This window comes from Mustela erminea, chromosome 1 (genome assembly GCF_009829155.1).
Source record: "Mustela erminea isolate mMusErm1 chromosome 1, mMusErm1.Pri, whole genome shotgun sequence".
Classification (NCBI taxonomy): Eukaryota; Metazoa; Chordata; class Mammalia; order Carnivora; family Mustelidae; genus Mustela; species Mustela erminea.
The window spans coordinates 17,578,673-17,592,642 of record NC_045614.1 but is presented as its reverse complement, the minus strand read 5'-3'; the positions used below and the strand labels follow the sequence as shown (position 1 = coordinate 17,592,642).

Sequence of the window (13,970 nt, the reverse complement as noted above, 5' to 3'; positions counted from 1 at the left end):
GGGGACAGAGATGCAAATGCTAGCAGCTGGAAATTGGGAATTGCGCCAGCATGTTCAGAAATAAGAACAGGGGGGATAAGGAAAGGGCACCAGTAGCCTGTGGGAGATGTGTCAGGTGGTCTCATACGGGGAACAGGCCGCACAGGTGTGGTAACAGAGTTACGGGTGGGGGAGATAAGTGACTAAGAGATAAGTGATTTCAGGGGTAGAAGCAGAGGCTAGCTAGGCGAGTGCATTGCCCCAGGTGAGAGCTAATGGTTGCTTAGTCCAAGTGGAAGGCCTGGATGTGGCCTTGTCTAGATATATTTTGAAGGTGGAGCCTTCAGGATTGTCTGAGGACCAGATGTGAAGTATGAGAAAAAGAGGAGTCAAGATCAAAGTGCTTGGCCTGAGCAGCTGGATGTGTGGAGCTGAGGCAGGAAAGGAAGGGGAGGTTTTGGAGACATGGTTCATTGCCTTTGCCCCTGTGAGATCAGGGTAAGCCAAGATATAATCTGGTCTCAGAAACGCGTTTTGCAGAAGTAACATGGGGGTGGTGGTAGAAATCCCCAGACAGTTTCTTTAAATGTCTCTAGTCTGTTTTCTAACCTTGGAAAAGTGAGTGTTTTTACTTTTGAAAATTGCCTGACCCTTTCCTTCAAAGCTTTCCTTTTGGCTAGAATTTGGCAGCCATGGATGGTGATGATTCCCTTGCATTTTGCAGTTTTGTAGAAGTTGGTGTTTTTCTTTGCTTACGTTAAAAGGGATATATGGTTGATTAAATTTTTTTAGGAAAAAAAATGCAGTACAAGGTATTTGAGTGTGACCTTAAGAACACAGACTCTGGTGCCACACAGTCAGTGTTGACATACTGGTTTTGTTGCTTTCTAGTGGTGATGTAGCTTCTGCGTGTCTCATTGGGTTGTGGTGAGGCTTACATGAGCACATCGGTGGGAGGCACTGGGATCCATATCTGGCACGTAGGTGCTCAGTGAGAGAAACTACCACTAGTACAGGGACAGAAACTGGTCCACTGTCAGTGATAAGAACCATGTTGGGGTGAGTATGGGGCACTTTGGTAGCTCACAGGAGGAGCTGCCGAAGGGAACCCAGATATTGGGGGAAGGGGAAAGACTTCCTGGGGCAAGTGGTACCACAACTGAGGGCTCAGAGATGAGTTATCTAGAAGAATGGGCAAGCGCGTTCCAGCAGGGATGGAGCCTCAGAAGCAAGAGAGCAGTTGTATGGCTCCAGGGCACAGGAGAATCACTGGGAGCCTCTTGAAGAATTTCAAGGTCTGTGGACCTTTCTCCCAAGAGACTTTGTCCTAAGAAAGTTGGAGGCTCTGGAGTGTCCTTCCCTTCTTTCTCTTCCTGCTGTAGTGTTTAGACTCCTGGAATTCACAGATGTTTTTAGTAATTTACGGTTTGAGAAAAAGGCTGCATCTAGTCCAGTCAGTGTGTTTCAAGCAGCTGTGGTGTGGGACGTGAACGTAGACGTGGAGAGTACTGAGTACTGCCTGCTTTCATCCTGGAGTGAAGCTCATGCTCCATCCATCTTAGCTCTGGGCCCCCAGACTCCCCTCCACAGGCAGAGTCCAGGGCTCAGCCCGTGTGCAGTGCAGAGCTTTCCAGAGCAGAACCTTTGCTCTGTTTGGAGTTTGGAGACAGCCCTTGACACCTACCTCCAAACAGTTGAACCTTGGCTTTTGAAAGCAGCAAGAGAGGAACAACTGTTCGTGTTCAGGGGAGTGTTCGTACAACTGACAGCTGATTTCTCCTCCCGAGACCATGGAGGCCAGAAGGCAATGGGATAACATTTAAAATTTTTGAATGAAAAAAACTCAGGAAAGAATCATATATTATACCATACGATTGTTTGGTAATGGAGAAATTGAGATATATCCAGATAAACAAAAACTGAGGGGATTAGCTACCACTGGGCTTGCTGTACAAGAAACACTAAGTAAAGAAAGCCGGTCAGGCTGAAATGATGGGATACTAGACAGTAATTTTAAATTAAAAATAACACTAGTAGGGGCGCCTGAGCGGTTCAGTGGGTTAAGCCTCTGCCTTCGGCTCAGGTCATAATCCTAGGGTCCTGGGATCGAGCCCTGCATCAGGCTCTCTGCTCAACAGGGAGCCTACTTCCTCCTCTCTCTCTGCCTGCCTCTCTGCCTACTTGTGATCTCTCTCTCTGTGTCATATAAATAAATTCAAAAAAGTCTTTAAAAAAAAATAGCACTAGTAAAGGTAACCAGATTGTAACTTTTGGCTTGGTTTTTAACATCTTTCTTTGTCTTTAGGGCTTTAAAAGGCAAGTGCATTGAACAATTATTTTTAAGTCTATGGTGATGGGCCTACAATATACAGATTGGAGTCTGTGGCGATAATACTATAAAAGGAGAGAGACAGCTGTAGAAACAGTGTTTAGGTACTATTGAAACTAAGCTCTTCAGGCTGGATGGTTTCAGTTGTCTTATTTTCAAGGTCGCTGACCCCTTCTCCTGCTTGCTCACATCTGTAGAACCCCCTTGTAACAGCAGTATTTAATCTAGGTTGTTGTAAATTGTTAATAATAATTGTATTCCCCATAGTACCCAAATGATAACTTGAAAAATGCGGAAAAGGAAAGAAGGGAATCAAAGTGGCACACTACCAAAAATCAGCCAGATACCAAAAACCAAACAAGCAAACACAAAAAAACAACTATTGAAGGAATTGAGGAGCAAAAGTCATAATAAGACATGCAAAAACAAGTAGCACAAATAAATCCTTCCTTATTAGTAATCATATAAAATGTGAGTGGGTTGAACTCTTCTATTAAAAGAGACATTGGCAGATTAGATTTAAAAAGAATCTGTCTGTATGCTGTCTACAGGACACTTCAGATACAGACTACACATCAGATGTAATAACACAGAGAGTCTGAAAATAAGAGGATGGAAAAATATATTCCATGCCGAATAGTAACAGAAAGAGACCTAGAGTGGCTGTATGATTATCGGATTCTATTTACAAGGTTATGAGACAAAGAAGGATGTTGATAAATGCCTTAATCAAGAGTGCAGGACAGTTACAGACACACACCCCCTTTCCAACAAGAGCCCCCAAAGCATATGAATCAAAAATGGACAGAATTGAAATGCAAAATTGAGAAATCTACAGTTACAGTTATTTGAATCCTGCACTTGCAGTACTGGATACAAAACCCAGACAAGATGATAAGGAAATGGGGAACTTGAGCAAGAGTGTCTGCTAGCCAGACCTCACAGCCGTGCGGAGAACACCCAGCAGCGGCAGGACTGACCTTCTCAAGTGCTCATGGAACTTTCTCCCTGATAGACCGTATGTTAGGCCACCTTAAGCAAGTCTTAATAAATGAAAGAAGACTGAAATCATATAGAGTGTCTTTTCCACAGTGGACTGAATCTAAAAATATTAGAAGGAAAGCTGGAAGATCCACAGATAAGTGGAAGTTAAACGGCACATACTAAACAACCAGTGAGTCAAGTAATCAGAAGGGGAATTAGGAAATACCTTGAGATGGGAACGAAAATAGCACAATACACCAAGTGTGGTGGGGTGCTGTGAAAGTTCTACAAGGGGGGAGATGTGGAGCTGTGAAGAGAGCTGCGTACTCATAGCCAGAATATATAAGAGCTATGAATCAATGAGAAAAAGATAATCGAAAGAGTTGAAGAAAAGAGAATGTGTCCAAATGGCCAAAAAGCATGCAAAAGACTTTTCAACATTGTTGCACATTGAAACCACAGAGACCCAGGCCTTCTCCTGGCCATGGTTGCAGTTAATTGGCCTGACAGCATCTAGAGGTGGCAGGGCTCTGGAGCAGCTAAAATTCCCGTCACACCACTGGTGGGCACATAGCATTCGTGCAACTACTTTGGAAAATTAGTATTATCTACAAAGTAGAACAAGTACACTCTAACACCCAGAAGTTGTCTTCTAGGAACACACCCAACAGAAAGGAGTGCTTTTGGCCACCAAAAGCCATATATAAAGATGACCATAATAGCTTTATTCTTAATGACTGAAACTGGAAACCAGCCAAAGGTTCCTTGACAATGGAATGGGAAAATGCACTGAGGTGTAATTCAGGGGAACGGCACATATCTGTGGGAAGGGGTGATCCGCCGTGTGCACTGGTGTGGGTGAATCTAGCAGATAAAGTTTAAGTGAAAGCAGCCAGTCATGAGAGGAGTACACACGTGGCACGGGTGATTTCATTTGTAAGCCGTTAAAAAGGCAAAACTAATTTATGGTGGTAGAAGTTCTAATTTATTTATTTTATTTTTTTGAGTAGGCTCCACACCCACTGCGGAGCCCAGTGCAGGGCTTGAACTCACGACCCTGAGATCAAGACCTGATGAGACCAAGAGACGTTCACTGAGCCACCCAGGCACCCCCGATAGTAGTTTGGGGGATGCTCTTCACTTGGCGAGGGTGCAAGGTGCCTTCTGAGGTTCTGGAAATGTCCTATAGCTTGATCTAGGTAGTGATTATACAAGTGTATGTATATTTCAAAACTTATTGAACTACGTAGTTTAGTGCATTGTATTCTATAAAAGTTAATTCTCAATTAAAAACAGAAGTATTCTTAAAAAGATGTGAAAGAAAATGCACATCGGTTTGCCAGCTTTTTGATACAAGGCCAGGGTTTTCCCTTGTGAATGGTGGGTCTGATTATGAACCATGCCCTCAGTGTGTTCTACACAATTTTCATGGTCTCTTTAAATTGCAGCAATTGCCCAGCAGTATGCCTCCGGCTCTTTGGGATTTTTATAGATCCCCCCCCAGTTTCTTGTTGTTGTCTTGCTTACATCTAATTTGACAATTTTTTTTAGCATCTTTCTTACGTCTCTAAAAATGTTCAACCTGTTTTACGAATTTGACTTCCTTGTAAGCTTTCTGTGACTAAAAATGAGCTTGAAAAAATTCTGATCTCAGAAGGTGGCTTCTGTGAGTGTGTTTCTAGCCCTGAAGTTTTATGATTGCAGTATTTTGCACACGTGCACTGTACCTGCGGTGGCTCCTGCGTCACTTGTCCTGGTGCAGACTGTGCTCCCGCCATGTCCTAACCCTTCTCTCCTTCTTGTTCGTCCCAGCTGCCCACTGCTGAAACTGCCCCTGCCAGGGACGGGACCGGTGGAGTTCACCACTCCCGTGAAGGACTACTCGCCCCCGCCTGTGGCCCTTGACCACCAACCAGGGGAGCCCAATGAGCGGCCAGAGTGGGTAGGTGCTCAGCGTGTGGCCGGGGAGAGCCCCGAGGGTTGGGTGGAGATCGGCCAAGGCAGGGGTCCTGGGAGTGTGTGAGGGTGGCCATCTTCTGACTGGTGAATATGTGTACTTGACCGGCTCTGCACAGGTACCACAAACACCTAGTCACAGTGAATAGCCTTATTTGAAAGGAAACCCCAAATGACACAACAGTGAGACTGTCCTACAACACCAGGGTCGGGTATGTGGTTGTCATCGCTGTGGCCGGGTGGGTTCAGGGTCCTAGCGGGGCAGCTCACACACCATACCTGGGGCCGAGCAGCCTGAGATGGCGCTAGCAGCCAGGCCATCTCCTCCTTGCCCCAAGCGGTCATGAGAACCACGGAGCATCCCTAGAGAATGTTGTCATCAGAGTCTTGGCACCATCTAACGTATGCCGTGTGTGCCTCATTTCTCAGATCGGTTAGGTCGGTTAGGTTCGATTTTCTCACAGTGCAGTTAGGTAGAGAGAGTGGAGTTTTGTGTTTTGGGTTTTTTTAATCCCTTTTTACAGTTAAGGAAATGGGGCCCGGAGTGATGAAGGGCCTCTGTTACCCAGTTTACATGGGGTCAGCACTGCCGTCATAACCCCAGGACTCCTGACTCCGGGTCCCTGCTGCTTCTGGACCGGACTGTCTTCAGTTGATTGAGCTCTGATGTCCACGAGGAAGGAAGAGTCACTCCAGTTGAGGGTCTGAGGCAGAGGAACTCACTCACTCTGACACTGGACTCGTTACTCAGAAATCTGGCAAGCTTCAGAGCCCATCTCTAAAGTTTTTACCTGCCAGGTAGTGGATAAACTGTCCATCCTTCACACATTGTGCTTTGGTCCCGTGGACTTGTGCTGGGCTGAGTGTGTTGTTGAGGAGGAAAAGCAAAGCTCAGAGAGCAGAGCTCTTCCTCTGCCGCCTTCTCTGAGAGTGATGGTATGTTCCTCTGTTTCCTTTGTGGGTAATGTGGCCATCCAGTTCCGTGGTCAGCCGGGTGTGTGTTAAGCTGTACATGCTGTCCAGCTTACTAGGATAGGACTCCGTCCATTAACGTCGGAGGGAGCATGACTGATGTTGGCAGGAACTCGCTCTGTGATTTCGTGTCTCAGCTTGACCATTGGCCCAGCCTGGGACCTTCTTGGTTCAGACCCTTTACCCTCATTAACCTCTTGAAGCAGTTGTACCACAGAGTGGAACCGAGGGCTCCTGGTCACAACAGGGTGGTCTCTGTTGGTGGATATTTCATGACTCCACGAGTTCGGTGGGCCTGACGATATCGGGGAGGCATTTAATAATACAGCTGTTGGGGGAGGGGGTGATGTGTTTGTGAGCTCTTTGAACTTCCATAGTGCCCTTCTTTGGTCTGGGATGATGGTAGTAAACAGATGTCGGATAACTGCCGGGCGCAGAAGTCAGAGGATTGTCTGCTCTCTCGTCCTCACTGGAGCACCCCCCGCCCCTGCCTTGAAGGCCTCTGTGCAGTGACCTGGTGGCTGTGCAGGTCAGTGTTCAGTTATCTTACCTCTGTGGACAATCCATGCTCAAAATCCAGGCCAGCAGAGCAGGAGCAGTAAGGACTGCCTTAGTTACAAGGAACAGAAAACTCAGCCCAAACCAGAGTAAGCAAGAAGGGAATTTTGGGAGTCCTAGAACTCAAGGACACTATGGCTTGGGCCTCAGAAGGAGCCCCTCTCTCCACTCTGTCAGCTCCGCTCATGATCTGCGCGCCAGCAGCGCCAGCCCCATGTTGGTGTGGGATGAGAGGGTGCCATGCTGATCTAAGGGAGGTTACCTGTCACTCCCCATCCCAGATCCAGGGGCAAAGGCGGGTACTTTGTTGACTGGCTTCATCATTTGTCTCCACCATGAGGCTGAGAACGAGGGTGGACCATTTCCAAAGGAAAATCAGGGTTCTCAGGCTCCAGGCAGCACAGCACAAGCACCTGCTGCCCACCGGGGAATGAGAACATCCTTCCTTCCCCTGTTGCTTCCGGCTTTCGCCATACGTTTACTGCATGTCTGTGGTGTGCCCGGTAGGGTGTGATCTAGGGGACACACAGAGCTCACGGCTTCCGGGGAGGTCCCAGGCCAGTTCGATAAGACAAAGATGTCTGTTTATTTTATTTTATTTTTAAAGATTTTATTTATTTATTTGACAGACAGAGATCACAGGTAGGCAGAGAGACAGGCAGAGAGAGAGGAGGAAGCAGACTCCCTGCCGAGCAGAGAGCCCGATGCGGGGTTTGATCCGAGGACCCTGGGATCATGACCTGAGCCGAAGGCAGAGATTTAACCCACTGAGCCACCCAGATGCCCCAAGATGTCTGTCTAAAATAAATATGATACATGTCAAAGGGACACAGGAACCGACTGAAAGAGCCTCGTGGTCAGTGCTGGAAAATAAAATTTATTTTGCAATAAAGCAAAGTATTGGATTGGATTATAGGCCAAAGTATAAAATAAATATCTGAGTTCATATGATCAAATAAGTAAATGGGGGAAATAGGCAAATTTGGGCAAAAATACGAAATAATTGATGTAATACTCTGCCCTCAAGGCGGTGGGATTTAACCCCCTTCGTTAAGTGTGCACTGTGCATAGCGACTTCCTTCCAGAGAACACTGTATGGAGACGGGGAGAAAAGAAGCACTTTACGGTGGAGAACCAGATAGATACCTCCCCAGCAAGGCGGTCAGGGTCAGCGTCAGCAGTGGTAGATCAGGCTGATGGTGTATACCCTTGAGGGGCGACAAGTGAGACCTTCTGCCCCTGGTCTTCTTCCCAGATACCCATAATCCCAACCTAATTATGGTAAGAATATCACATGAGTCCCAGTTGAGGGACGTTTTATGCAGTGCCTGACCACAACTCCGAAAAACTGTCAAGGTTATCAAAAGCAAGAAAATTCGGAGAAACTGTCACTAAGGGAAACTAAGGAAACCACATTTTCTTAGTTTTTAACCTGAAGTCCTTTGTCTTTCCCAGGATCCCATTTAGGGCACCACAGTACATGCACTTGACGCTTCCCTGGCCGCCTCGCAGACCTTCCTGGTCTTGGATGAGCTCGGCAGCTCCAAGTGGTGGCCAGGTGTTTCGTAGAGCTGCCCGTTTGTGGGGGGGGGGGGGCGGGGAGGTTTCTGGTTTTCCTCTAGATTAGACTGGGGTTGTGGGTTCGGGGAAAACTGCAGGGTTGTGAAGCATCATTCTTTTCACATACATCAGCCTCCTAAGTTACTTTTTAAATTTCCATACAGTAACAATGTTCAGTCTTTATACCTTGCTACAAGTTTTTAAAAAGGTTTTCTAGGGTGCTTGGTGGCTCAGTTGGTTAAGTGTCTGCCTTGGGCTCAGGTCATGACCCTGGAGTCCTGGGATCAAGTCCCATATCGGGCTCCCTGCTCAGCAGGAAGTATCCTCCTTCCGACCCTCCCCCTGCTCATGCTTGCTCGCTCAGGCTCATGCTCTCTCTCATTCTCTCTCTCTCTCAAATAAATAAAATCTTTTTAAAAAAAAGGTTTTTAATGGATACATAGAGAAATCTCATTGCGGTTTCCATTTGCCTTCCCCAGATGATTAATGTCAAGTGCTTGCTGTATTTGCATGTCTTCTTTTGCTGTTTGCAAGTGCCCATTTTGAATGAAGTCATTTGGATTTCTTTTTATTGAATTGCTAGTCTTTCTGTATGCTTTTTCTCCCCTTTTGCTTTAGTGTCCCCACAATGGGATGCCATAGCTACACTCTGTGGTCTTGCCTTCGTGGGTCCTGCAGAGAGGTCTCTGATCCACTCTGCCTGGTCTTGGTACTCTGAGTCAGGCCACCCTATCTTGGAGTCACTAACGCAGCCCTGTCAGTGTGGGAGGGGCACTTTCTGGAAAGAGGGATGTTTTTACCTGAGGAAGAGAAGAACAAAGCAGAAATGGTAGAAGCTTTCCATTCCCCACACTTGTGTGACCTTGGGCAAGTTTCTTCACAACGTTGTGCCCTTGTTTCCCCATTCATAAAATGGGGATGAATCTGTGTCATCCATTGTCAGAAGATTAGACAAGGCATGCAAAGGCTTAGTGCGGTACCTGGCTCATCACTTGCATTTGACACATTTGTGGCTGTCACTGTACTTGATCAGATCTGGCCAAAGTCCTGGAGAAGGACCAAAGTTCATATGCTCGGATTGCCCTCTGGGGCACAGCAGGCTGCCGCTCTCTCCAGGAAGCCTCCCCCAGCTTTCTTGCCCTGCTTCTTTGCTCTTGTGTTTCCACCTAGTAGGAATTGTGTTCTATTTAAGCGTGTATTTTAACATAGTAGTTGCTGAAGAAAAACTTCTTGTTGAACAGAGAAACCGGGTGGCTTACGTAGCCGACCAGGAATGTAAAGTGAGGCATTTCTCTTGGACCGTGGTAGGTGGGTGGGGCCAAGTTGGATCTGAGGTGGTGGAGTTTTAACTTTGATTGTATGCGCAGTGGGAAGCCAATCCCCCAGAGGCAAGGACTTGAGGAAAGTGTCAGTAGGAAGATGTATTAAACGTGGAGAAACTTAGAGACGAGGTGACCATGCCTAGGAGAAGGATAGATATGTGAGTGGAAGGATTCATCTGGAGGAGAAGCCAAAACTAATTTTACTAGTTTTAAGCCATGGTAATGTAACTTCATATAACTCACATGTTTTTGGCTAGACACTTCGCCGGATGGTTATATGTGTGGTGTTTTCTTGGGTCCTCACAGTGAAGTGTGAGGTCTGGGATTCTATCCCTGTTCCCTAGTAAGAGCCTGGGGGCTTAGAGAGTACAGACACCATTGTCCAAGGCACACTGCCGGGGCTGGCACTAGAAATTGAACCTAGATGGGTCCCCTGAGCCTGCCCCCGACCCACCGCCCACCACACCCCCTCACATGCCCAGAGCTGGAAGACAAGGATCAGGAGTTCTGTTTTTCAGAATTGCTGAGTAACAGGTATCCTCTGTCATGTTCTGCAGAGCCCCTGGTTGTGTCAGGATAAAGGTAAACTCCCTGGAGCTCTAGGTTGCTCTGTCTGAACGTAGAGGAAGGACTGTGTTTTTAAAAAAAAAAAAAAAAAAAAAACAAGAACAAAACAAGCCTGAGGTCTCTTGCATTAGCCTGGCTTCCCTAGACCGGCTCACCAGGAAACCTGAACTTCACACAAAGCCCTACCTGGCCGGCCGCAGAGGTGGCTGGGCTTCCAGGGCCAGCCCGGTGGTGTCTGTGGTGGTGGCTGAGCCTGGACTCGGGCTTTCCAAGGAGCCCTGGTCAGCGCCTCATGCTGTGAATGCTAGTGGTTGGAGATCTCATTGGCTGTTGAGGAAAAACAGGCTGGAGAATTGGGTGGCTCTGGCTTTTAATCCTGGCTCAGCTCCCTGTCCGCTCTGTCCTTGGACACATCCTTAATCTCTCTGGGCCTTGGTTTTCTTATCTGGGTCCTCGAGGTCAGGGTCTCCCAAGGCTGCACTCAAGGTATCAGCCAAGGCTGCGCTCCTCTCCGAGCCCGACTGGGGAGAATCCACTTCCAGGCTCTCTCAGTGACCTGCTGGCAGTGCAGGCTGTCAAGCTGGGGGACTCCCTTCCTCACTGTGTGTTGGCTGAGGGTCCCCTCAGTTCTTTGCTAAGTGGGCCTTCCAGAAGAGGGGGACTTCTAGAAGAGGAAGAGTTACAGTCTTTTCCCTTCCAGTTACGCACACTCTTGTATGCATTGTGCAACCATCCACCGCTGCAATTTTTCGTCTTGTAAAATGGAAACCCTGTACCTCTTAAAACCCCCCCTGCCCCCAGCCCCTGGCAACCACTGTTCTCTCTGTGTCTATAAATTTACTTTAGGTACCTGGTAGAAGTAGACTTGTACAATGCTTGTTTTTTTGTGACTGGTTTATTTCATGCAGCATTACGCCCTCAAGGGTTACTTGTAACCTAATCTCAGAAATGACATCTCGTTACTTTCGCTGTCATCTGTTTGTCAGAAGCCAGTCACTGGATGCTGCCCACTTGGGGTTGCACACGGACGTGAGCCCCAGGAGGTGGGGGTGGCTGGGGTCTCAGTAGAAGACTGCCTGCTGCAAGCTCCATCTAGTGGGGAGTCTGCGCTCTGTGCCTGTGGGCGTCTGGATCCCTGCGCCCTTCCTCTTCCGTGGCCACTGTTGGGGTATGGGTGGCTGCGTCTGTCTGCCTGTCTCTCACTTGACAGCACCCAGCACGGGGAGTGGTGGGCCCCTGGCCACGTCCCGCTGCGTTTTCAGTGCCTGCCGTCTTACTTGCCAGCTGCTGCTCCCTGCATTGCCTGTGTAGGCGGATCTCAGGTGCAGCAAGCTCAAGGTGCTGGGGAGTTAGCGTCCCCTAGCTGCAGCCCTCAGGCAGGAGCTGCTGGGCAGGTGTGTAACACCTGAGCTCTCTAGTCCCTTAGGTGGGGTGACTCAGCTAAGACTTGTTACCTCAGAGGTCGTTTGGCCGGTAACACCCTTTGTTGGTTGCTTTCCCTCCCTGTGGCTTGTGCTTTTCCCCTCTCTGTACTTTCTGCACACCCCAAATAAACCACCTGTCTTGGGCTCTGCTCCTCGGGAACCCAGACTGAGACAGTGGGTGACAAGAGTCAGGCCCATGCCTATTGAATAAACCATGGTAAGGGAATTTTGATGCCCAGAAGAGGGGGCTTGAAGGGTGCCAGTGTTGGGTGGCAAGTTTGTTACAATCCTATTAAATGAGCGGACCAAGACCTTGGAAAAGTTGCAAAGACGTAAAATAGCTGCTTGGGAAGTTCACTTGGAAATCAGGGAGGGTGAGTCAGGAGCCCTTCAGCAGAGGGAGGCCCAGCCAAGGCCAGGGGGCAGGGCTGTGCTGTAGGACTCAGCCATTCCCTGGGGCTGCCATTGGGGCTTGCCGGCAGGGCTTGCCAACCGACGAGTGCTGGGTCTACCCAGCCCCGGTGGAAGGACAACAGAGAAGGAGACGTCTAAGGCAAAGGATTACATGTTCCTGTGAAAATCTGATGAAAGCCGTGGATCCCTCTCCCCTAAAAATGATGATGATAGTCATAACATGTACACTTTGAAGCAGAAACTTTTTTTTAAAAAATTGGTGGAGCAAGGTGCTCCCAGAACTTCTAGAGCTGTCCCTAGGACCTAGGAGAGGGCTCTGGTTCTGAGTCATGTTGCACTTGTAGAGATGGTAGTGTGAGTGGTCCTGGCTGGGATGAGTTGAGGGCCTAAGGGTGGAGGTGGAGGGCCCGAGAAGGGCACTGGGCAGAGGAGGTGGCGTGTGTGACACAGCCCTGTGGCCAGTGGGCACAAACCAGGGCTGGAGGCTCTGGGGTGCCGGGCCGTCTCTGGGTGACCTGCCGTGTCCTTCACAGGGTTTGAGGATGATTGCCCTGGGGCGGGTCTCCTTGTAGAGCTGTTGATTTCAGATGGCTCCTCCCCCACTCAGGCCTGTGGGGGGAGTTGAGCAGAGGAGCTGCTGTACGACCCTGCAGCAGCCAGCTCCCTCCAGAGTCCTCTGTGCCTCTGAGCAGCTTCCAGCAGGCCAGGTCCCGTGCAAAAGACAAGCAGGTGAGGCCTTCTGTCCGCGGCGCCTTTGTGAGGGCGTCCTGAATGTAAACTTCACAGAGGCACAGGTGGTTGCCTTGGATTGTTCCTTGACACTCAGGAGGCCGGAACTTGCCGCTCGCCTTCAGCATCCTGACCTTGCTTGTGCGATGAACTGTCTGGGCGTCATCGAGTGGCTGAGTGGCCTTTCTTCATGTCCTCCCTTGCTCTTGGGAGTCCCTGATTGCGGCACTGCCAATGCGTCATGGCTGCTGGGCTGTCTTGCCCTGCCTCCACCTGGATGATGCCATAACTCCAGAGGCTTCCAGAGCGTGACTTCCACCTCGTCGCTTCCTCTCAAAGACAGCCGGGGGCTGTTCTTTGTCAGCGGTTAGAATCCGCAACCGCTCAGACAGGCGCCCTCCCAGCCTCCCCTTGTTCTGGCTGGGACTTCTGGTCGTACCTGGCAGGACTCCCGCGTGCTGTGCACTCAGAGGCGCTCCCCGTCCCTCTCCTGCCAGGCCTTCCCCACCTCACGGCTCCACGCCGTTTCTCCCTGGGCCAGCTAATCCAGTACCTCATTTTGGGGGTGCTCCATGACCTCTGTGTCACTGGGAATTACTCAGACGTGCCTGTTACATGTCTGAACGCTTCAGTCAGGGACCTGTTGTTAGTTCTTCCAGGGCTGCCGGCCGGTTCTAGGGAGAGAAGGGTGTGGCGTTCAGTGAGGAGAGGCGGGCTTGGGCCCTTGTAACACCTGCACCAGTCCTGAGAGCCTGCGGAGTCACCTTGCTTCTCACAGGACTGTCGGGGGGCGGGGGTGGTGGCAGTGAAAAGCTGTGCCAGAACTGTTTATTGGTAAGATTTCCGTGAATACGTAATCTCTGCATGTGCTGTTTGGATGCACGTGTGTGTCTGTGGGTCCATGTGGTGGGAGGGGTGTGTGTGTGCGTGTTCTCGATGCTGTGGGGTGAATGTCGGTCACATCCTTTCACAGTGAGGAAACTGGAATCCAGAAAAATACAACATGTTCCCGAGGCCGTACGGTTGGAGAGCTGGGATTTAAAATTGGGTCTTTGGATCTTTAAAATCCACTGACATGCAAGTGATGGGGTCAGTAAGACAGGCCGCGCCCTGTTGGGAGCTTAGGGTCCTCTGCGGGGGCAGCAGACCCATCCCATAGAGGGCAGGGCTGTAAGT

The 13,970-nt window shown here is 49.2% G+C and overlaps 1 protein-coding gene across 1 annotated transcript in view; it reads left to right on the top strand.

Moving 5' to 3' along the window:
- The window catches only part of SCAP (SREBF chaperone), a 70,229-nt gene that overhangs the window by 43,094 nt on the left and 13,165 nt on the right, over window positions 1-13,970 (top strand). The window contains exon 3 of the mRNA XM_032318146.1: window positions 5,105-5,234. Within this exon, the coding sequence (XP_032174037.1) occupies window positions 5,105-5,234 (130 nt within the window). The remainder of the gene's footprint in view (window positions 1-5,104; window positions 5,235-13,970) is intronic.